We start from the raw sequence: 22,634 nt of genomic DNA, 5'->3' as shown, positions 1-22,634 counted from the left end.
CGGTGGCACTGCAGCTGTTGCAGTTTGGCTGGAGGCCACCATGTAACCGTTTCTCCTTCAGTAAATGAAGCTAGTTATGAATTTCTCAATATAAATTTAAATGTGTAGGGTCCAAGGTTGGAGTGGAAGAGCAGCCAGAACTGCCTCTTCCCCTTACACACAAAGGTCCCTGTGTGAAACCAGCAAGGGGAGCAGAAAATTGGTTCCGAGGATGTTTCACCATCACAAACCCTTGCACTAAGCTGGCAGTGACTGTCAGGCAGGTTCTGTTTCCCTTCCCCTCCATCCGTGCCAGATTCTTCTTGCTGAGGGCAGCTAGGGGAGAAGAAAAGTGTTTAGAAAACTGCCAGGAGATGAAAGTTGCTATGTGTCCTTGCATTGTTTCACAATGATCTTTGCAATGTTTTGTAAGATTGACGGTGTCCCCTGACAGCAAATGCATGGCACAGTGTTGGCTGTAGCTGATAAAGCTATCCGAACTAGCGCTCTTCTCTTTTGTACAAAGTCATCTACAGCTAACAGACCCCATTTTCATGTAGCAAATGAATCAAGACAACACAAAATACATATCACAACACAGGTTTAATTTCTTATGCAATTATAAAAGTTGAACAGCAATGGGCTAGCAGTAAGAGCTGGACACTTGGTAGTGTGGAATGTTATTTGTGAACAGATTTTGCCATTTTTTTTATACAGACATTGAGCAGAAGCGTATTAGCACTGCAGGATGCACCTTCTTCCAGATAAGGAAGTAAATCTGAAAGGGAAAGATTTGACTGGGTCGAGAGGGTTGAGAAAGACGCTGACTCAATTAAATTCAGGAGCTGGGGATTGGACTCCTCACACTAGTTACTACCCAATTCCCCACCCACTTACAAATTAATCAAATTATGTACAAAGGAAGTAAGGACTAATGTGCAATTTCTGCAGCCATATGAACAGTATAGAGCCAAGACACCCACAATGCACATGGAAAAGTAGCTACTTGCAAGACAGAGTGAAGACCTGTTGTCCGCTATTTTACAGAGATGGATTGTGCCCGTTAAGTATTAAAGATGCATAAATGAAAATTTGCTAAGTGCCTTCAATTGTGAAATTGCTATTTGAAGTGAGTTATTCACACACCAGGAGCCAGACTCTCTTGCTTGTGAGCACTTTCCTGAGCCGCATTAGCATTTTAAGGGTCTAATCTCCTTTCAGCATATGGCGTAACTCCCAGAAACTGGAAGAATTATGCTTGTACGGAGAAGACACTTAAGCCTTGACCTCAAGTGCTAATAGGTTAAATCAAAACTTTACTGTGCTCCTTGCAGTTGGGCTTTAATTATCAGGGGTAAAACTTTCAAAGCAGGGCAGGGGTTTTGAGCTGTGCAAGTACAGCGAGTAGGACCACAGACAATGCTTTGGGGGGTGGGAGGACATGATTATTCCCCCAGACAGCCGCAACTGGTCTGCATATAAGATAAAAATATGCTGAGTAGCTGGGGTGACCCTCTAGGAAAGAAATTCTAAAACCTTATTACACGTTATCTTTTGTGCAGATGCCATTATTAGAACCAAGGAAGCAGAGTGTGAGATTCCCAGTAGAAAAAAGTTCTGCTGATCAGATTCACAACCCTAGGTCTCTGGCTGAATTATTAAGTGGTGGTAGTTCTCCCATTGGTCTCCCTTTTTTTTAAATTATTAGCTGTAAACAACTTCCTTTCAGCTTGAAACTCCTGTTACTATACTTAAGGAAACAGCTTCAGGTTCATACTCCAACTGATGTTTATTTGCAATTTGAGGCAGTTAAAAAAAAAGGCGATAGCTTTTCCCTACTCCTTTAGGGAAATTTAGTCCTAGGGTATTAGTCCTAAGAAATTCCTCAGCTGAGCCCCAATTCAGCAAGGTGCTTAATTTTGAGCCTAACTGATTTCACTGGGACCACTCACGTGCTTCAGTGCCTGGCTGAATTGGGACTTTAGGAAAAAAGCAGCAGCCTTTAGGAACCTCCTGCCACTTCCTCACATGATTCTACAATGCTCTGTTCTCCTCTCTGCCATGCCCAGTTACTTTTTAACTGCTAGATTTACCTACGGTTATACTGCGGGAACAATGCTTTAGGGAGAGTCCAAAGCAGGCAACATCTCCTGGTTCATAACTCAAGAAAAAAAAATAAGAGAAAACTTACAAGAACTGACCGATCTCAAAGCAGCCACAGAACAAGCACACTTGCTAGCTATGTACACATTAACAAAGTATCTGAAGCGCAGCCCCTCCTCGATCTATGGTACTCAATGGGAACTAGTAACCCTAGAACCTAGCAACACCTGAGTTTAGAATTCCAAGACTACACACATTTCCCCCCCCTCCCCCGCAGCATGCCATCTTTGGTTATACATTTCACCACATACTGACACTTTCCCCAAAAAGCTTTATTGTTAAAAATAAGCCTTTGATAAGTGCAGTATTTAATGAAAATGTAGGTGGAGTTATGGCTGAGAATATATTGCCCGCTAGAGCGTTAATAGAATATGAACCCTACACACACACTAGGAACTCAGGAAATTCACAGTTAAAGGTTTTAACACCACCTGCAGTGTGGAGCACAGGACTTCCAATAGTACGCTCCTTAGTCATATGAGGATACATGACAGAAGAGTGGGTTGTCACCATAAGGCAGGCCCTTGTATACCTGGGATTAAGCCCTATGCTGAAGAGAACTCCTATATTTGTCAGCAGCCAGTTCCCAATGGCCAGGTTCCCACTTCTGCTGAGGCAATGTTTAAGATCCAGGCTGAACGGGGAAGGGATGAGGAGATGCAGTGAGTTTCTCTCAACCCCTGAATTGTTTACATCACAACTGGTGACAGACCTAAGAGATAGAGCCAGGTGGGAGATATGGCAGCCACATCTTACCGGACAGAAAGGCGGTTGCCAAGCAGGGCCTACATGCAAGCGAGCTCCTTCCCATGGGGACAGAAGCTGACGAAAAATCACCCCCATAGTCAAGGATATATATTCTAGGATCTGTGACCAGCTGGTGTGTTGAGTGGTTTGGATAAAGACAGATCTCTTGAAAGTGGCTTCTTTGACCTCCATTGGACAGGTAGGTACAGCAATGATGGCGAGTGAGGTAGGTTGGGCTCTCTGGCCCATAGGGGTATGCTGGCCGAGCAAGGATAATCTCTGGACCGCACAGGAAGGTCAAGATACTAGAAATTATCGCCTTCAGCCTGGAGCAGAAGGGTGACTTGGATGAGTATTGAGTCTCTAGTAAGCAATTCATCTGTCCGTATGTAGAACATGGGTGGAGATGGTAGTCTATGGCATTTATGGGAAATATAGCTAGCGTCTGAGGGGTCTCAAGCTTACAGGTAGACAATGAGCAGAGAGGCAGAGCTAAAATTGGTGCTGGAACCTTAAACTATGAATATCCTGACAGGTGTGTAGTATTTTGTGAGCGTTGCACACTAGCACTAGCTTTTTTTTTTTTTAAAAAGGGCAACACTGTCAGGAAATTCCCTTAGTTTACATTGAAATGAAGAAAAGTATTTTTTGGTGCTATTATAACTCAGAAGTTGTAAAGCTTGTACCTTTACCAGACCTATGTTACATCAGGGGTGCTCATGACTGTTAATTACAAGCCCTTCTGATGGAGTTTAGAATTTATGCCAAGCCTCCGAATGGGTTATCAAAACGGACGTGACCAGAACCACATCTGAAGTCTCTTGGTAGTTATTCGGCTACCAACAAAACCTGCTGAGCTTGTATTTGCTGTAAGACTTGCATTTCAGGCCTCACTAAAGTTACAAGTTCCACAGCAAAGCCCACAGTGGTTCACAAATGGTACCAAATTCTATTTATGGGGCTTAGTTTTCTGACAGAGCTTGAAGTTCAGAGACTTAATGAGATTTCAACATGTTTCAGAACATAATACACTCAGAGGAGACCACTGAAGAGGCCCAAACTAGTTGCTCCATTCAACGTATCCAGAACAGTGGAGAGCTCAGAAAGTGGGTAAAGGCAAATCTGACACCTCCCCACCCCATGAGAAGGATCTGGGATTTGGGAGAGAACGGTGAAGATTCTCTTTCAGGAAACTGATTTGACTAACAGTGGTTCATTTTATAATGACAGCAGGACTACAGGTAAGTTTGTACATAAGACAAGACTCTTTGGCAGGGCCTACCACCATCCTCTGCTCCCTTAAAGGAAACAGAAGCCCAGCTCCCTGCACTGAGCTCTGGGGACAAATTGCCACTGCCGGCCCCTATTCAACAACGTGCATAGTAACAAATCCTAAATCTAAGCAGCACCATAGTTGTGTGCGATTGGTAGGAAAGTTAAATTTGTGAAAGCACTCAAGGAAATCCTGGTTCTGTTCTCTCTCAAGACTTATGACTTTCCCTTTTGTTCCAATCTGTTTGGGGTTGGTTGTTTGTTTGAAAGATGTGCCAGAGTGAGAGATGGGTAATCAGTTTCACTATCTGAAAGGTAAAGGAGGCTTACAGTCCAAGGAAAGCAACACTCACACCCGAAGGCTGTGGTAATCATTTTGCTCACCTAATATATCCAAAAGGCACATTATAAATAGATGGCAGCATTGCCCAACTTTGTTCACTCCTAGCCAGGGTCACAGCAGTTCAAGAACTGTCATTCCAGAGCTGCCTAATGGACAACCATCCCTTTCAAGTGCATCAGAAGTGCTCCTCAAGCCGGTGGAAATGGAGGCAACGCACAATGTAGTTTAGTTATCCAAGGAACCCTTGAGAGAAGATTAATAACTCTCAAAAGCTGGAACTCAAATGGATAGTCATTTATATTTACATCAGCATTCCATAATTCCTCAACCTTCATTACTGAGGCAGCATGCTCAGATCCAAATTGGACGGAGACAAGGAAAGGAGAGGGGAGCGTTGTATCTTCCCAATGCAAAACCTTAAGGCCATTTAAGAAGTAGGGCTGACAGACTCTGAAGCGATCTCCATCCAGTCCCTGGCAGGAAGGATGCTGGCCTTGCTCTGAGGGATTAAAGCAGGTATAAAATGAGAGATTATTGCTGCTCTGACAGGGACATAACTGATCTAACAGAGGGAGGGAGGAAGAAAGTGCTTTCCAAGTTATTAACCTGAAACACTTCTTCTAAGTCAGCATATTGGCTAACTTGGCTTGAAGACAGACAGCTCCAAATAGCAAGGATAGATGAACACACATCTAAAAACAGTAAATGTCTACCCCTTCCTAGCTTTCCTTCCCCTAAAATGTTTTCCTGTACAGGCACTTTCTAGATTACGTATTCTTGGGGACAGAAGAAATTCCAGTCAGGAAACAGGCCTTCCATCCCAACAAATAGAACACTCCCACAAATAAGCAACATTCAGAAGGAATTTTAATTAACCAAATGGTTCAGGGAAGGGGAGGGGGAACCCAAGAAACAGGATATTGCATCTTAAAGGTTGCATGTCAGTCATGAGGCATGCCTGCAAGCCAATGAAAGGGAACCATTTGGACCTTTGTCAGTGCAGAACCAGCCTCAGCATCCAGAACCACTTTTCCACTCCTTCCTTATATATGCTAAGTATTATATACATATATAAAAAAATACAAACTTTAGTTTGTTATCAAGTGGCTTCTCTCTCCTATGCTTGCTTGGCACATGAATGCATGCAAAGCTAGTAGGTTCTGAGGACTGCACAAACAGCAGGTTTTGGCAACAACAGCAAACAAAACAAAACTCCCCCAAAAACAAAAAAGCAAAACCACACACAGCTAAAATAGATAAGCAAGATTAAAAGCCACTGAATTGAAACCATATATTTTCCCAATGGTATAGAATTAGGACTACAGCTACAACGTTTAAAACTGGTTTTGGAGTCTGTCATCCTCTCTCCCAATTCATGCCAAAGTTCATAGCAGCATAACACGAGATTCCTCAAGAAACATCAGGCCAGTGTTCTCTGCTTTAGGAGTGAGTTCACAGGTCAAAGTTCAGTCAGTCCGAAGAATCATGGGAGGATGCTCACTGTCTTCATCCAATCGCAGTGCATTGGTTTCATCTTCCAGACAAGCTCCACCCACTGCACCCAGATCCTCTGGATAGGCTGCAGAAACAATGACAGTGTTTGGAGTTCAGCAGCAAAAATTGGAGCTTGGATGCAAGAAAACTCCTGATGCAAGTTTATAAGCTGAAGTATAAGACACTACGCCAGCGGTGGGCAAACTTTTTGGCCCGAGGGCCACATCGGGGTTGCAAAACTGTATGGAGGTCCGGGTAGGGAAGGCTGTGCCTCCCCAAACAGCCTGGCCCCCCGCCCCTTATCTGCCCCTCCCACTTCACACCTCCTGACTGTCCCCCTCAGAACCCCTGACCCATCCAACCCCCCGTCCCCCGCAGCTCCTTGTCCCCTGACCGCCCCCTGGGATCCCCTACCCTTATCTGATCCCAGACCCCTTACCACGTCGCTCCGAGCAACATGTCTGGCAGCTGCACCGTTCGGCTGGACCCAGACATGCTGCCCTGCAGGAACTCCCAGCCTCGCCACCCGGCGTGGCTGCGGGGAGGGGCCGGGGGCTAGCCTCCCCAGCCGGAGCTCAAGGGCCAGGCAGGATGGGCCCGTGTGCCGGATGTGGCCCATGGGTTGTAGTTTGCCCACCTCTCCACTACGCGCAATAGCACCATTGCCATTCTATATCGGCTTCGTCACAAGTTGGTGTTTTTTAAAACCAAGATTTGCTGATGAGGTCATCATCAGGCTTCCAAATTTAAGCAGAGCTCACTCCCTTGTTCTGAGCAGGTGGGCTGACAATTTTGACCCCCTCCCCGACACTGCTGTTGTCATCACAGCATTCACCCTGGGACGGTGAAATGTGCGATCTCCATGGCCAAATCTTCTGCCAGTGTGCCACCCACAAAGGAGTTGAGGGTACTCATACTGGTTATATTAACTATATACCTGGTCTCCACTTACTTAGGGAATGCTAACATACTCAAATTCTGGTCTCCACCAAGCCAGTACAGATTTAATCTGTGTGTCAGAGACTGGTGGGACAGTGGCAAACCTCACCATGACAGCAACAGAAATATTGGGGTACCTTGTGCAACTCTTACAAAACAAGGACTGCCATCCAGATGCTGTGCAGAAGCTAGTACCAAGAGTCTGTCCCAACACTACGTAAGGTTAACAAAACCTCATAATCTAAGGCACATGTTACTATGGTATCCAAGTACAGTTCAATATTCAGTTCTGTCCCGACTGCCCAGAAAGTAGCAAAGACAAACGATCTGTCCAGTGAAGCTTCCAAAGTGGCCCTTGCAGTCATTAACAGCTACCCTCTTTTCCCACTATGACTAACAGAACAAATGCTTCATAACAGGTTTACAGAGTCATAAAGATAAAGGCCAAAACTTGGAAGAGCACAAGAAGCCATCTGGGATAGAGTCATCTTTAGAATAATTTTCTCCCGATTTTCCAGCATTATCCTTACCATGTCTTGTGGGTGATGAAGGCACATAAGTACCTTTTGTCACAGCAGCACTATATGTTTGTGCTACTAGTGGCCGGTCATGTGACGCAGACTCTAAAATTTCATTGGCTGGCTCCATACTGCCATCTAGCCTAGTGGGTAGAGAAAGAGATTAGATGTGCAGAAGTGGTTCAAGTAACAATCACCAATACAACTGCTGTCAATTCTCCTGCAGGCCAATTATGCAAAACCTCCACATTAGGCATGCAAAAGATCATACATGTGTAATATTGAAGATTTTATTAATGCCTTTGGTCACTGTAATCAGTTTCTCAATCTTCAATGCCACACATTACTTGCATTGTGACTAAGAGGTGTCAGCCTTCCAGAGAATTGTAGGGAAAGCATTTGGTGCACTGCACTTCTCATCACAAACACTGAAGACAAATCATCTAAATGATGCCAAAGGCATACAAAGATTTAAGTGGCTGGAAGCTGAGGCTAGATACATTCAGACTAGAAATAGGGTGCAAATTTTTATTAATTTTTTAAACAATGAGGATTACCCAGTAGAACAATTCACCACAGTAATGTGGATTACCCATGACTTGAAATCTTTAAATCAAAATTAGATTTTTTTGTAGAAGATATGCTCTTGCCCAAAAAGACGTTATAGCCCCGATGCAGGAATTACTGGGTGAAATTCTATGACCTGCATTATACAGGTGGTCAGATTAGGTGATCATAATGGTGCCCTTCTAGCCTTACAAATCTATGAATCCTTGCCATACTATCAGCCCTGATCTCTCCTACACCATTCTACAGACCTGCTACTAAATAGACCATGTGGCTAGCCTACAGACAAGGAAGCTTACAAGTAAGCCTGTCCCATGACATTAGATATCAGTGCAGGAGCCAGTTTCTATATTTGTAAAATGGGGATAATGATGCTTCCCCACCTTTGGAAAGTTCTCTCATCCATGGATGAAGTCACATGTTTCATATTCCTGTTAAAGTAACTGAATTACCAGCTGCGTGGCAAGAGACAGAAGTATAGACTGACAGCAGATTGATTCTTGACTCCAATCAGACAGCATTAAGTTTCTGATACGAAAGTGATGCTTACTGTAACAGTTACTAAGAAGGAAGAAGCAAGGAGATTCTAAAGGTTACTCACCTCCTGCCACTGCTCTTAAAAGTATCAATACAAAAATGAGCTTTAAGAGTTGAGTTCAGCAGGAGGAAATGAGTTTTGGAACAACAGAGATTTTTGTCAGTCCAGTTGTATTAGAAAATCAAATGTAACAAGTATACAGGTAGGACCAAGTCTGGACTTACTTGTGCTGTTTCATTAGCGTGCACTCTCCTCCTTCCTGGGGGTCCAGGTTGTACATATAGAGGTATCCATCAGAAGCTCCCACCAGTAAACGGGGAATCTTCTGGATTCTAGAAGAGATTAGGAGAGGACACAGAAAACCAAGTTTTAGGAATATGATAGAAACCACAATGTTCTGCTGGCATAAAACTAAGTGATCACTTTCCACTCACTTGCTCCCTCTCTACAGCTCGTAAGAAATCTGGTTCTATGGCTACATATGCAGGGCTCCCATGACAAAAAGGAACATGCAGGGGAATCCGGCACAAAACTACCATTGGCATTAAAAGGAGCCATTTGTGTAGGTCTTGTGCATGCCAATTAACTCACATGTGGAGGTAGTGTTGTCGAATGGCTAAAGGAGACAAGGAGTCAGAAGACTCTGGTTCGCATACTAGCTCTGCTACTCACTTGCTGTGGCATTGTACGGCACTCAGTTTCACCATCTAACACAGCGATATACTTCCCTACCACACAAGCATGAGGTGAGGCTTATTTAATGTCTGCAGAGAGCTCTGAGACCAGATGAAATGTTATTAAATGTAACACGAAACCTGTAAGTCTAAGTAGATCAGCACACATTTATTAATTCCCCACAAAACACATTTAATACTGCACAGTTTATTGCTTTGATAGCTATGCCAAATGCTCCACTTTTGGTTCAGACAGAATGAAGACTAAAATATGTCTAGTCGGTTAAAAAAGACTCACGAATGCGATACTTTTACCCAAATTTAAGAGCTTGTCTTAGGAAGGTTCCAAATCTGGGGCCCGCAATTACCTTTAAAGTCTTCTATATTGGATAGTCACGACTGTCTAATGCAACAACTTAATACCAAATGCACTAACATTTCATTCAGCACTAATGGGGAATGAATATTCTAGGTCTGAGTCTGTTTTTAAAACACTCTTCCTTCACCACGAAGGATTTCTGGAAGCTCACAAAATCCTCTTTAAAAAGCAATTAATTCCACAATCATCCTTGAAGAAACATTATGCCTTCTGTTTCAGTCGGGCTATGAGCAATTAGTTTTCACACACTGTTCCTGAATATGAGGAAGCTTTGAAATGGTTACCAAATGACAATTCAACCCTGGATATGTTCTATACATTAGCCATTTAACTATAGATGAGATGTGGGACCTGACAAGCCAGAAAACCTTGGAACATTATCTACTCTGTCAATGCTTCCTTTGCTCAATACTGGCAGTCCACCGGGTGGTGGGGAAAAAACTTCATCTCCTTACTCACGTGGCAAGAGCACAGATGTTTTTGTGTCCACAGAATGGCAGACGGACTGTAGCAAAGGCTCTACCCTGGTTAAACATTTCTGTGACTTGAGAGGGCAGATAGCTTGTGGAGGACAACAGCATTTTTCCGAAGTAACCTGTCCAGGTAGTGGGCTCTTCCTGAGGTCTAAAGTTCAGGAGGAAGAAAAAGGAAAGTTGAATTCTATTGCATACTTTGACATTAAAAACAACCTGCAACGGGAGAAGGATGGCTGGCGGTCTTTTTACTTTATGATGTATAAAGGCTCTTTTCCTTGTTTGCCCCCTCCGCCTTCGAAATAACACTACTGATAAGTCTGGTACCCCCTATTTTTGTTGGGCTTCTCACTGTAAGTCTCATGTGCTACGAGCACTCTTAGCCCTTTAGTGAATGGATAGGATATTAAATTGCTAACTTTTTTCCTACTTATAAAATTGCATTACAAAGTGTTAAAAACAAAATTTTAAGCAACCTGACTATAAAAAAGAAATCACTTCCATTCTCAATCAAGTTTCACTCTCGTTTATCTAGTGTCATAATCCAACTATTATCCAGAATCTCTCAGAGAGAACAGTAAACAACATCTGAATTTCTAATACAACGATCATGCAGGAAAATTGAAAAACTTTCTAGAACTCCTTTATGCATCGTGAAGCAGCAGAAAGGGCACAAATCCAAATTCCCTTTGCAGGTCACCTTTGAAATGATAATGTAGAGCGTCAATATGCTCCATGCTCTCACCTGCACAAATGTAAGTGTTTTTAGTTGCAGCCTTATGGCACTCCATGCATGTCAGTACTATGATATATGCAGGTGGGGAAGAGGACTGACTTTGTACAGTAAAATACCTTTCCTATTTACAGAGGGACATGTGTATCTCAGCTGCTGAATTCAGCCAGTTGTTGCACAATTGTCTTGCTATGCTCTTAACAGTAAGGGGTTTTCAAAAGAAGGAAGTATCCAAGTCAGGGGTGGGCAAACTTTTTGGCCCAGGGGCCACATCTGGGTGGGGAAATTGCATGCAGGGTCATGGATGTAGGGCTGGGGCCTGAGGTGCGGGAGGGAGTTCGGGGTGCAGGAAGGGGCTCAGGGCAAGGGGTTGGGGTGCAGGAGGGGTGCAGCAGGGGGTTGAGGTGCAGGAGGGGTTTGGAGTGTGGGCTCCACCCCCGTGCCGCTTACCTTGAGTGGCTTCGGGGTGGCAGTGGCGCGCGGCAGGGCTAAGGCAGGCTCCCTGCCTGTCCTAGCCCTGCGCTGCTCCCGTAAGCGGCCGGCACCATGTCCCTGCGGCCCCTGGAGGGGGCACGGGGCTCCACACGCTACCCTCGTTTGTGGGTACCTCCCCCGAAGCTCCCATTGGCCACAGTTCCCTGCTCCCGGCAAATGGGAGCTGCAGAGAGCAATGCCCTCTGCCCCCTCTTCCCCCTGGGGCCACTTCTGGGAGCGGTGCGGGGCCAGGGCAGGCAGGGAGCCTGCCTTAGCCCGGTGGCGCCACAGGGGTGGCAATCCCGCGGGCTGGATCCAAAGCCCTGCTGGGCCGGATCTGGCCCACGGGCCGTAATTTGCCCACCCCGGTCCAAGCTCCTGAGAATTCATTCAGACTGTCAAACAACAAGTCTGTTTCTTGAGCATTTCTGAAACTTACTTTTCTTTCACAGTCTCGAGTTTGAAGATGTGCACTGTCTCTGTGTTACTGGATGCAGAGAGGAACATGCCATCCATGCTGAAGGCCAATGAGCAGATGCTTACACACCTAGAAGAGAGAGTAACCGCATAAATGTCTACATACTAGCGCTATGCCAAACAGGAAATGGAGAAAAGGTATTAATTCATATTGAGCTCACGAGTCTCAGTTAAAATGGGAATATTAGTTCCACACACTAGCATATAGGAATCTTTGTCACTGAATATTTCCAGCCTCTTCAGTTATTAATCCAGCTGCATAGTGCAGGCCAGGAAAAATTCTGGAAACGTTGCAGAAAGGTGGAAAAAGACAGCTTTCCTTGTTCAGTCTCATATCGGAGATTTACAGACCACTCACAGTTAAACCAAGATCTCCAAAGGACTTAGAGCCTGTGTCCACTGCCCTCTGTGAATCAGAAAAGGGAAAACATTTCTAGAGAGAACATTCTGAACTCTTTTCATTGACATTTCCTGATTCACTTACAGAGAAAGAATCTCAGGCTTCTGAGTTGGACTGAGCTGAGACCCCAGCTAGGGAACCAGTGGGCATCAAAGTCCAAATTCAGTCTACCCATCTCTACATAAAGCCCAACGCAACTACATGGCGAAGTATCACAGAAACTGGAGTATTATACCAGTGACTTATTGGAATCAAAATGGTTAAAGAGATTTGAAGAAGTGTGAAAACAAGCTATCCGCTATTTACACGTTATTTTTCTGTCATGAAATCTGAGCATGCCCCAAATGTGAACTTGGAGACCTCCGTGAAATGAGTTTGTTAGTCTCGAGAGAGGTCAAGGACTGAATGAATCAGAGACCAAACGCTTGAATCCGTTCTTTTCAATGCCTATTCTAGTGTTTTATACTGTAGATTAGTGCAGCCACACATAGTACCATAATCATACCAGATACTTTACAGTAGTGACCTGTGTCAAACAAGTACCTGCACCAATAAATTCCTAATCTAAAAGCAAGAGCAAGTACAATACTGCATGGCAAGCTTTGGAAGGGAAGGAGGTTAGCATTCATTCAATTGGAAGTTGTTCCAGGAACACGGATAGTGGGAAAGCAAGAGTGGGTGAAGGCTACTGTGATGCTGGCAGACCAGATGCCAGCTCATGCCAAGGTCCCCATGTCTCAACTGAGCAATGATAAATACATAGCTGGAATCACTCTGGCTCACCTGTGTGTTAGTCCTGTTAAAATAGGTATTATAAGAATGTGGTCAGCATTTGTTGCTTCTCTCTCCCACCCCGCCGCAGCGAGGAGTCTTACTCCTGAGGGCATTCTGCGCCAAAACATTTAAAAATTCTGCAAATTTTATTTGTCAAATAAATGTGGAGGCTCCAGCATGGCATTGGGGAGCACAGACCACTGGCTGCACAGAGGTGGGAGATCACTGTGCAGTTCTCCCCGGGACACGGACTCAACAGTGAAGCTGCACCCAACCCTGACACAGCATAAAGGACCTGGCCTGTCCCAGAAGCACCCCAAGGCCCTACCCCGCTGTGTGGGCAAGCCGGCTCAGCAAGCCAGGATCCAAGTGTGGAGGGGGTTAATGTGGAGGGATCCAGATGTGGGTTGAGAGAGTTCTATGTGGGGAAATCTGGTTGTGGGCGAATCAGTGGGGGGATCCAGGTGCGAGGGGGGGGGGGGAATCGTGATGCACAGGGGCTTGTTGGGGGGTTCTGGGTGCAAAAGTAATGGAACCCTGCAGGGGGGTGAATGTGGTTGGGACTCAGTGAGGGGGGCTGGGTGTGGGGGGGATAGAGCTCAGCAGTGGGGTCTGGGTGTGGGGAGGCTCAGATGCTGGGGGACTGGTGCGGGGATCCAGGTGCAGTTGGCTGGGGTGTGGATCTGGGGGCATGTGGTCCAGGTGTCGGGGGAGTAAGGCTCATCGAGGGGGTTCTGAGTGCGGGGGGTGACGCTTGGCAGGAAGGTCTGGGTATGAGGGGATCTGGATGCACGAGGGTTGGGCGGATGGGGGAGCAGCTCCCTGTACAGGAATCCCTTCCCCTGCAGCTGAGGAGCAATGGGTGCAGGAAGGGTGGAGGTGTGTGGGGGGTGTTTGCAGAGCTTCCTGCATCTGGGAGAGAAATCTGGGGGTGAGTCTGACCCAGCCCTGGATACCATGCAGGGGAAGAAGTAGTTCCATCCTCCCCAGCCAAGCCAGGACTAGCAGCTGAGCCCAGAGCAGGGTAGGAGCCACCAGCCGGGTCTTCTCCAATCCCGCCTCCTGCCCCACCGTGATTTATCGTTCTGCCGGCTGCCCTGGGCACCAAAACCATATTGCTGGGCAAGTCGCATGACTGCTCTTGTGGCTTCCCTGTCGGAAAGTCATTTTTCGGCGGGGAAGCAAAGAAATCTGCGGGGAACATACATTCTGTGCAATCGCACTGGCACAGAATTTCCCCAGGAGTAGAAGATGAGTCATGCAAGTGGATTCCGCCGATAAAAATGAGTTTGTACATAGCAGGAGAGGGATAGACGCCCCCAAATAAAAGGAACTAGGTATCCCTATGCAGCTTGGACTCTGGGAGGCAAGGTTTTTCTTGGCATAGGCAAGAGATCTTCAGCTGCTTAGCCTGGGTTAGCCCTAAAGGACATACAGAGCTTGCTGATTATAGAAGCTTCTATTAGCTTTTGAAACTTATTTGTGTGTATATTTACCTGCTTTAACCTTGTAAAATAACTCTGGTTTCTTTTTTCTATTTAATAAATCTTCATATAGTTTATTATAGGATTGGCTACAAGTGTTCTCTTTGGTGTGAGATCTAAAGTGCAACTGACCTTGGGTAAGTGAGTGGTCCTTTGGGACTAGAAGTAACCTGAATATTGAAGTGATTCTACCATCTATCACAAAGGTACGCTCACCTGGGTGACAAGATCGGTTGGAGTAAGGAAGGAGACTATATGTGACTCCATGTTAAAGCTGTTTTAGTGCCTGAAGAGTTCACACTTGATAACTGGTTGGTGAAATCTAAATATAGAACTCGCAACTAATTTGGGATTTGTGCCCTGCGTCCTAGCAGTCTGCCCTGAGATTGGTACTCATGCTCTCGAGTCACTGTAGGCAGTGTTACACATAATGATACAGAATTCAGGAGACACGCTTGAGTAGTCTCTAGGGAGGGGCTTTTGGAGCAGATGAGTAAAGAGATGTAGGCAGAAGTGGATTAGTTAGTTCTTTGCAGAGATGCTTGGACTTAAATGTGGAAGGGGGATGTCTGTTCAGAGATCTGGGGTTGGAAAGAGATAGTAAGATCAGAAAGAAACAAAACAATCTTCCCATTTGAATATACAGAGACAGAGAAAGAGCAGAGTATACGAAGGTGAAGGCTAGAGGAGAAGATTGCAATTGTCAAGAAGGAAAGTTACCAGAGTATGGACAAGTATCTTAATACTGACAAAGGGACAAATTTTGGAAATGTTGATCTGAAAGGCAGAGTGTGTGAAAGGGAAGGAAAGAAGAGTTGAAGAGGTCACCAAGATTGAGCCTGGGTGATTGAAAGAGTGGTGTCATCTTAACTGGGTTTTTATCGGTCACCACTGCCACACAGAATTCAGTTGCCATCTATCCCTATGGATATTCTCAGTTTAGAAAGACAAGAAAGCAAAAACATAAGTTTATGAAAAATACAAAAATGCCCATTAAAACTATTAGAATCTAAGGGACCCTCTGACACATCTATAGTGAACGTTTTTAATGTTTACACTCAGTTTCACAAAAAAAGTGTACTTCTAACGTTGAGAGGTAAGAGTAATCAAAATGTATTCTGAAGGTTTTGGAAGTATATTAGAACCTTCAATGAATGCCAATATGGCCAAAGGTTAAGTACAAGACCTTGCTTGTCATTGCTGGAAAAGACAGACTATATATACATACATAACGGATAAGCTCTCTTTAGTTAGAAGCTTCTGGTGACATTGGCAAACAAATAAACTGCTTGAATAACTTTGAGCTAATGACATATGAATACATTATTATAATGTACATTTGTTACGTAGGTGGGAAAGTCTGAGGAAAAGGATTGTTCCTTTACGCTGCCTGCTTCTGATCTCCTGATGAAACTGCACAAAGCAGACTATCACCTGTTCATAATTAACGGTAACTGGAAATTGAGATTTAAGTACAATGTAAAAATGTCATTCCATCACAAGTATCACCAATCAAAGCTATAAAATTAAGATTCTGCAGTTTACGAAAACATGTATAAATCTCAAAATTAGACTTTCATAAGTGATCCATTCCCTGTCTCCCATTCCCAGCTTCTGGCAAAGAGAGGTTAGGGACACCATCCCTGCCCATCCTGTTTAATAGCCATTGATGGACCTATCCTCCATGAATTTATCTAGTTCTTTTTTGAACCCTGTTATAGTTTTGGACTTTACAACATTCTCTGGCAAAGAGTGCCACAGGTTGACTATGCGTTGTATGAAGAAATACGTTTTTGTTTGTTTTAAACCTGCTGCCTATTATTTCATTTGGTGACCCTTAGTTCTTGTGTTATGAGGAGTAAATAACACTTCCTTATTTACTTTCTCCACACCAGTCATGATTTTATAGACCTCTATCATAACCCCCCCTTAGTCGTCTCTTTTTCAATTCAAGCCAGATTCCAGTATGACTTCCATCATTGTTCACTTATGTTAACCCCAGAATGGCTAGCAAGTAGATCTGAAAAGAGTTCATCTCAACCCTTAAAATATTCTAATAATCATAAAAGGTACATTGCATAAAAACCACCACCCTCATTCTTCAAAATAAAAAAATTCCCAAGTGGTCAATTTACACTTCCTCTGAAAGAATGTTCAGATGACAGCAAATATGTAGTAGTAGTGAGGTATACTTAAAGTTTAGTGTGGTTACTCTCCACACTCTAAGATTTAGCTCACTTTGTTATATGTTAGTATTAACATTCAGCAAGGTCTCTTCATAATACGGAGTAGTTGCATAAACAATTCTAGTAACAAATTATTGTGAGGTGAAAGAGTACTGTTTTTCATAAAGGCAGTAATGCACCACCACACTGAAAGGAGGTCACCGGGTGCATTGTATTAAGCATCCACGGATGTTTAACTTTTTAAAAACTAGATTTTAAAAGGAAAAACTTAAATCAGCTCTTCATCAGCTCTGTATTGCATGTGTACATTGCAGAAAAGAGTTAGGTGAAAAGCCAGTAAGTTTTCCCTAAATGGCAAAACAGTTTTGGATGCCTGATAATGAAGTAAATAGAACAGTATGTATGGCATTTTTTCAAAAGTACTTCAAGATTTGTGTTTTGCTCCCTTGCGCTCTCTCTATTGCAAGTCTGTCTCATATGTTCTCTTCTGCCTCAAGCTTTTAAAATAAGCGTTTCTACTTTAGAAGTCAGGCCTTCACTTCCTTTTCTTGTTGCAAGGCTTTTGGAGGACTTGATATATCATGGAAAACTGTAAGAACAAGCATTTTTTTGTTCCCCATTTCCATCATTCAATAGGAAAACACCTGGCCTAATTTGAGCTTCTTGTATGCTCTATTCTGATTGAGACAGTGGGGAGCCAGGGAAAGGGGTTGGTTAGAAGTCATCCTAAAAATCAGGACAGCATTCTTCCTCCTTACAACTACAATTTTTAGGCTAACTCTAGCATTTCTTGACATACTAGTCAATCATCAGCAAAACTGTCAGTGTTTAATACTGATATAGTTTTCTAAATAATGTGGTTCAGCAGTCCAATGAACAAACCCAGTTTTGGACACAAACATCAGTGTTATATCTCTAAAGCCCTTCAGTAGTTCAGACACCAGAAATAAACCTCACAAATCTTGAGCAGGAAAGATATCTTTCCTAACACCAGCATCATTACCGCACCACAAGCAGCAGTGCTATAGCTGGCATGGCTTGATGTGTATTGATACAGCCTGTCAGTATGCTGGAGCGTCTTATGGTGGAAATATATCAGAGGTCTGCAAAGTGGGCAGGCTGTTGGTCAAGTCAAAAAGAGCTGTAGAGGGCCATGTTCTCTCTTGCTTTCTCACAAACCTGGTCTGTAACTTTAAGGGATCCAGGATCAATTGTAGTGAAGTATAAACTTTACTTCAGTTACTGTGACTCATGGCTATACAAAAGGTCAGCTACAGAATATATTGGAAATCTACCGCAAGGAACAGGCTTCAGAGAATGAGCTTTTTTGAACTTCACCTCTTCACTCCCCTTCGGAATTCAAAGAGTTTCTGTCCCTCTGGAATGGAAAATACTCGGATCACTGTCCCCTATGAAGAAAAAAACCAAGCCTCATTCCTCAATTTAAATACCTGCTTTGTGGTTCTCACTCTAGTCAGCGTGCACAAAGATCAGAGTACCATCATAACCAGTTCATACTGTGCAATTCTTGTCACAGTTGCTGCACACCAGATAAGAGTCACTCAACATAAGCCAGTCACATATATCCTTCGGGTTTATTTTTAGAGGGTGGGAAAAGCAGAAAGAGGATGGGCTTAATAGCTGACCTACAAAGTTAAAGAGAAGGAGTTATGCATCAAGGAGGAGCCTTTTCCCTTTCTGAGCATACTTATAACAGTATTTCTTTTCCTTGTGGAAAGGAAATGCAACTAGTGCTACCTCCTAGGCATGGTACCATGTGATAAAAGTAAAGAAAATGGTATGCACTTCGGTTCGGTTCTGAGAGAGAGTGGAATATTCCAGTCTAATACAGAATGAGATGAGCCTGTGCTGATTTGTGCAATTCAGACAGAAGTTGTCAGTCTGTGCCAGGTATAGGCTAGTCATTTCTCTCTATTCCATTTCGACTTTTACTGTCTTGTTTCCGTTTTATGATTCTACCTTCCTAATAATACACAAGATAGCTAACTTTCAATAAATATACTTAATCACTGACGGGGGATGTCCTGACTACAGACAATCAGATGTAATGTAGTTATTTAAAAGCCTTGTTACCACTAATATCAGTAGCTCGTAATACAGAGAATTTTAATTATATCAGCCAACCTCTCTTTTTAGTACTTGTGAAACATTTAGGATACTTTGAAACACTTCAAAGTAAGCTTCACTCTGATCCATACAGTCACCACCAAATCAAAACCTACCTTTTCTGATGCTGTGGCAAGTTTAGTGCCATTTGCATCAAAGGCCAATGCAGCCAAGGGACTATCATGAGCTGGGATCATATTAGCAGCTCTCTGCAAGAATAAACCAATAAAATATAGAACTTAGTATAGTGCAGATAAAAAAAGTAAAATCAGAACAAAAAATGCAAGGCTGGATGTTTAAGAGAACCCAAACAAATGTACATTATCTTGTTTTAGACCTGGTAATATACTCGAATGTACAACTTCACTAAAACATTAACATCACCATTCATAAAAATGATTGGCAGCACAAAAGATATCTTAAGGAAAAAACTAGGGTTGTCATATGATTAAAAAAAAATCACAATCACGAGATTAATAAAATAGTCATGATGAATCAGTTTTAATCGCACTGTTAAACAATAATAGAATTCCAATTTAAATTTATTATAAATATTTTTGGATGTTTTTCTACATTTTCAAACACATTGATTTCAATTATAACATAGAATACAAAGTGTACGGTGCTTACTTTATATTTTGATTACAAATATTTGCACTGTAGAAAAAGATAAGCAAAAGAAACAGCATTTTTCAATTCACCTCATAGAAGTACTGTAGTGCAATCCCTATCATGAAAGTGCAACTTACAAATGCAGATTTTTTTTTTTTTTTTTTTTTAAACATAACTGCACTTAAAAACAAACAATGTAAAACTTTAGAGCCTACAAATCAAAGCTTGAAGGAGCATACGAATGATTAGCATATCTGGCATGTAAATAGCTTGCAATGCCAGCTACAACAGTGCCATGCAAACGCCTATTCTCACTTTCAGGTGACATTATAAATAAGTTTTTTCATTTATGGGAAATAATGCTGCCTGCTTCTTGTTTGTCTTAGTGATTGGTTGAACAAAAGTAGGACTGAGTGGACTTCTAAGAGGTGAATAGAAAAAACTCTTTTGCTTCTCTTTTTTACAGTGCAAATATTTAATGAAAAAATATAAAGTGAGCACTGTACACTTTGTATTGTGTGTTGTAATTAAAATCAACGTATTTGAAAATTTAGAAAAACATCCAAAAATATTTATAAATAAATTTAAATTGGTATTCTATTTTTGTTTAACAGTGTGATTAATCATGACTATTTTTTTATCTAGTTAATGCATGTGCTTAACGCAAAACAAATTGTGATTGACAGCCCTAGGAAAATCTATAATGCTCAACACTACCCATTAATCAAATGTAGTATTACCCCTTTACTGTGTTCCACTGTCTTCTGCCCAGCTTCAGTAACAGACCAACTACAGTAGAGACCTCCTTCCACAATAATGATCTCAAGTAATTTGATTTCCATTAACTCCTCTTTGAGCTTATTAAGCCAAATCTCAAAAAAAAAGTACATCTTTAAAGTGCCAGTAGTACTGACAAGGACTCTCACCAGATTGATGGTGTCAAAGACTTGCACCTCTCCGATGGCCGCACTTCCTGGGTAGGCCAGATAGCAATTGTCATTGTTTATTGACAAGGCGCACAAGCCTATGAAGGATAAGCAAAAAAGGATTAGAGAGGCAGAGGCCAAAACTTACCCATCAGAGGTTTAGTTCCATATTCAGATCAAGTTACAAAATATCAAAATTTAACTCAAAGCTGGTGTTCTCAGAAGGGACTTAAATGGGATGGGGGCTGGACAATCTTGAGGCCAACAGCCACCAATTTAAAAAACTGATATATCATTTTAAGACTGAAATAGTAATTCGAAAGGGATAGAAACTGATGAAGAGCCAAAAATTTCCTGGGTTCACAGTTAGCAATACCTAAAACATTATCCCTACAGATGCATTTTGCAGTGTTGCAATGCAAATTCTGGTGACATCCTGCTCATTATGGTTTTTTCACTGTTCAATTATGATCAAGTCTGACTAATATCCCTAGGAAATTTTTCACCTGATCAGGAAAATAAGGTACTGAAAAAAAAGTTTCAGATAGGATGGCAGAGATTTTTTTTTTTTTTTTTATTTGTGATGGTATGAATTCAAAGAAATTCTCAAAAATCCCCTTAGGGTCATGGTGCAAGTTCAGCACCCATTGAATCTGAATATACTTCAGGGTTTAGCAGCTAACTCCCACTGTCAAGTGGGAATAAAGATTCTATTGAGAGCTCTACACAATTTCCTATAAGAAACAGAGTCGCACACAATGAAAGAGACTTTACATTCCTTGCATTTCTTAAATTAACTGAGCCCCTAGATAGATATTCACCAGCAGGGTTGGGGGGCGTCTCCCTGATTGTATGCAGCACCTTCATGTCTCGTATGTTATGTATGTACAGAGACTCTTCTAGGCATACTATCAGCCTCTAGAGAAAGGGGAGAGGAAAATAAAGACAAAATTAAATATATTAAAAGGAATTTGTACAATTTCTTACAGATTACCACAAGCTGTGTCCAAAACATATTAGGCAATTTTCAAACACAAAGGCAGAAAGTCCTTGCCCAATTCAGTGCTAGTCATTTCGGAATTGATAGGAAGAATTAACATTAAGCTGAGACAATCTACACCTCTTTATAAGACTGTCCTATACTGAAAACTTATAGGGGCATAGCTACATCAGCTAAGGGTGTAAAAACCCCACACCCTAACTGACTTAACTATAGCAACATAACTCCTAGCATAGATGCAGCTATGTTGACAGAAGGTGGCTTCCTTCTGACATAGGTAACTAAGGGCTAGTCTACACTACCCGCCCGGATTGGCAGGTAGAAATTGCTCTCTCGGGGATCGATTTATTGCATCTCATCTAGACGGATAAATCGATCCTCGAATCGACGCGTGTACTCCCACCTTGTCAGGAGGAGTAAGCGCTGTCGACGGGGGAGCCGCTGCGGTCAATTTGCCGCCGTCCTCACAGTGGGGTAAGTCAAATAGGATACGTTTAATTCAGCTACACTATTTGCATACCTGAATTTGCGTATCTTAAATCGATTTCTCCCCTGCCCCCCAGTGTAGACCTAGCCTAAATTCAGGGAGTTGGTTGTTCCTACACAGACATAACTCCGCCCCCTGTTGGTGTAGTATGCATCTACACTATGATCTATGCCGGTAGAGTCTCTGTAGCGTAGATATATGCTTATTCTCAGCAATACCCAACAACTGAGTTACTTGCACACCCTGGGATTTAAGGTATATTGTCTAACTAATACAGCCCTCAACCCTACAAAAAGACTCAACAACTTCCACAGTATTTCCCATATAGAAAGCATTAAGTTTAAGGAATTCTCATGTAGTTCTTGAATCAATTATTGAAAATGATGTTCTGGGGGATGTTTTACAACAACGTTCATACTCAACAGACTTTAACACAAATGAAGAGGTTAATTGCCTATACCCTTCCAGGGCTAGACGCAGGAAAGTTAACATTAGCAGTTTCAAACTATTTTTTGGCACCAGAGGGAAATAGTACTTGGCAGGGGCCATACCCCCAGCCTGTCAAGAGACATTTCTAAATCCAAACATTACTACTTACCTGTCTATTTAGTTTGACAGCCAGGATTGTATTGGAATAGCTGTAGTTGCAAATCTCAGTCCCCTTCTTAAAGTGGCAGACTTTCAGCTTGCGTGGGGCTTTCAGGCTAACTATGGCCACCAAGCTACTGGAGAACAGCCTCTCCACGATGCACACATCTTCTGTGTCGGCTAAGGAGTTACAAAAGGGAAAGGGAAGTAAGAAATTCCATGTTATAGAAGAAGTACCCTACAGACCACAAAAAGTCTGAAGCCAATCCACAAGAAGTGA

General features: G+C 42.7%; 1 protein-coding gene across 1 annotated transcript in view; it reads right to left on the bottom strand.

Moving 5' to 3' along the window:
• Positions 1-5,353: 5,353 nt before the first annotated feature.
• The window catches only part of WIPI2 (WD repeat domain, phosphoinositide interacting 2), a 35,907-nt gene continuing 18,626 nt past the window's right edge, over positions 5,354-22,634 (bottom strand). The window contains exons 3-12 of the mRNA XM_054041192.1: positions 22,365-22,534; positions 21,101-21,197; positions 20,280-20,377; positions 18,858-18,950; positions 17,953-18,023; positions 11,733-11,840; positions 10,073-10,237; positions 8,785-8,892; positions 7,468-7,598; positions 5,354-6,083 (exon numbers count right to left, since the gene is read on the bottom strand). Of these exons, the coding sequence (XP_053897167.1) occupies positions 5,971-6,083; positions 7,468-7,598; positions 8,785-8,892; positions 10,073-10,237; positions 11,733-11,840; positions 17,953-18,023; positions 18,858-18,950; positions 20,280-20,377; positions 21,101-21,197; positions 22,365-22,534 (1,154 nt within the window). The 3' untranslated portion in view covers positions 5,354-5,970. The remainder of the gene's footprint in view (positions 6,084-7,467; positions 7,599-8,784; positions 8,893-10,072; positions 10,238-11,732; positions 11,841-17,952; positions 18,024-18,857; positions 18,951-20,279; positions 20,378-21,100; positions 21,198-22,364; positions 22,535-22,634) is intronic.

This window comes from Malaclemys terrapin, chromosome 10, assembly GCF_027887155.1.
Source record: "Malaclemys terrapin pileata isolate rMalTer1 chromosome 10, rMalTer1.hap1, whole genome shotgun sequence".
Lineage (NCBI taxonomy): Eukaryota > Metazoa > Chordata > Testudines > Emydidae > Malaclemys > Malaclemys terrapin.
This window is presented reverse-complemented; position numbering and strand designations above follow the sequence as displayed.